At 46.6% G+C, this 1,122-nt stretch overlaps 1 protein-coding gene across 1 annotated transcript; it reads left to right on the forward strand.

The window, feature by feature from the left end:
- Nucleotides 1-281: 281 nt before the first annotated feature.
- Nucleotides 282-875, forward strand: LOC104947798 (A-kinase anchor protein 13-like; the record flags this gene model as incomplete). The annotated part of the gene is made up of 2 exons (XM_010773895.1): nt 282-530; nt 719-875. Coding segments are annotated over 2 exons (374 nt in total), but the record flags the coding sequence as incomplete, so codon positions are not given.
- Nucleotides 876-1,122: the final 247 nt, after the last annotated feature.

Below are 1,122 nucleotides of genomic sequence, written 5' to 3' on the forward strand. Positions count from 1 at the left end.
TTATTATTGTTTTTACCATTTTATTATTATTTTTAAAAGGTTTTTTATTAGGGATTTTTCTGCTTTAATTACAAATACGTGAAATACATTGATGCTGGCCTTCACTCAGAAAACAAACGTGTATTGTTAATAAATATGCGATGATGGGAAAATGAATATTTGGCTTTAAGTCCCACCTCAATGTCTCTCAGGTGTCAAGTTAAGATCTCTCATTACACCCTAGACTTGTAGACCCTCCTCTCAGTTCTCTAACGTCCTTCCCCCCCCCCTGTGTCCCCCAGAGAGCGAGGAGGACCACGAGGACCTCTCTCTGGCGGTGCGCCTGGTGAAGGAGGTGATCGCGGCCGTGGACAGCAAGGTGAACGACCACGAGAAGAGAAAGCGTCTGAAGGACTTCCACGGCCGCATGGACTCCAAGTCCATCATGATGATGAAGAGCGGGCAGATCTTCGCCAGAGAGGACCTTCTGAGGCGGAGGCTGGTGCACGACGGGGGGCTGCAGCTGAAGAACGTCCAGGGGAGGCTGAAGGGTGAGGGGTGCACAACCGACCAATAGAAATGACTGTAGATGTCACATGACCGGGGAGAATTCATGTCCCACACAAATATCTTACATCTATTTACAAGATTTACTGAGAGACTAAATGCTAGCATGAAACACAGCTCTCTGTTTTTACAAATGTATTTTTGCTTCTCTTAATCTAACTGTTTGTTCCAGATGTCCACGCTCTGCTGCTGTCGGACGTCTTCGTCTTCCTCCAGGAGAAAGACCAGAAATACATCTTCTCCATGCTGGTACCATCATCACCCTCTTCATCCTCTCCTCCATCTTCCCTCCACTGATAAACACGTTATGAGAGTTTCCAGAGAGGCTGTTTTCCTACCCCACTGTTTTAACTGTTAGCATTAGCTGTTTGGTTAGCGTACCCTCCAGCTATAGCTGCACCTCATAAAGCTGCTCTGGCTCTCAGCTGCTAACCTAAGTGTGATCAATCATAAAGGGGTTTTCTTTACCATCGAGTTTACAGGACACACACACACACACACACACACACACACACACACACACACACACACACACACACACACACACACACACTAGGTAGTGCAGGAGTTCCACCA

Source organism: Notothenia coriiceps, unplaced genomic scaffold, assembly GCF_000735185.1.
Source record: "Notothenia coriiceps isolate Sejong01 unplaced genomic scaffold, NC01 NC01_scaffold00013118, whole genome shotgun sequence".
NCBI classification, from domain to species: domain Eukaryota; kingdom Metazoa; phylum Chordata; class Actinopteri; order Perciformes; family Nototheniidae; genus Notothenia; species Notothenia coriiceps.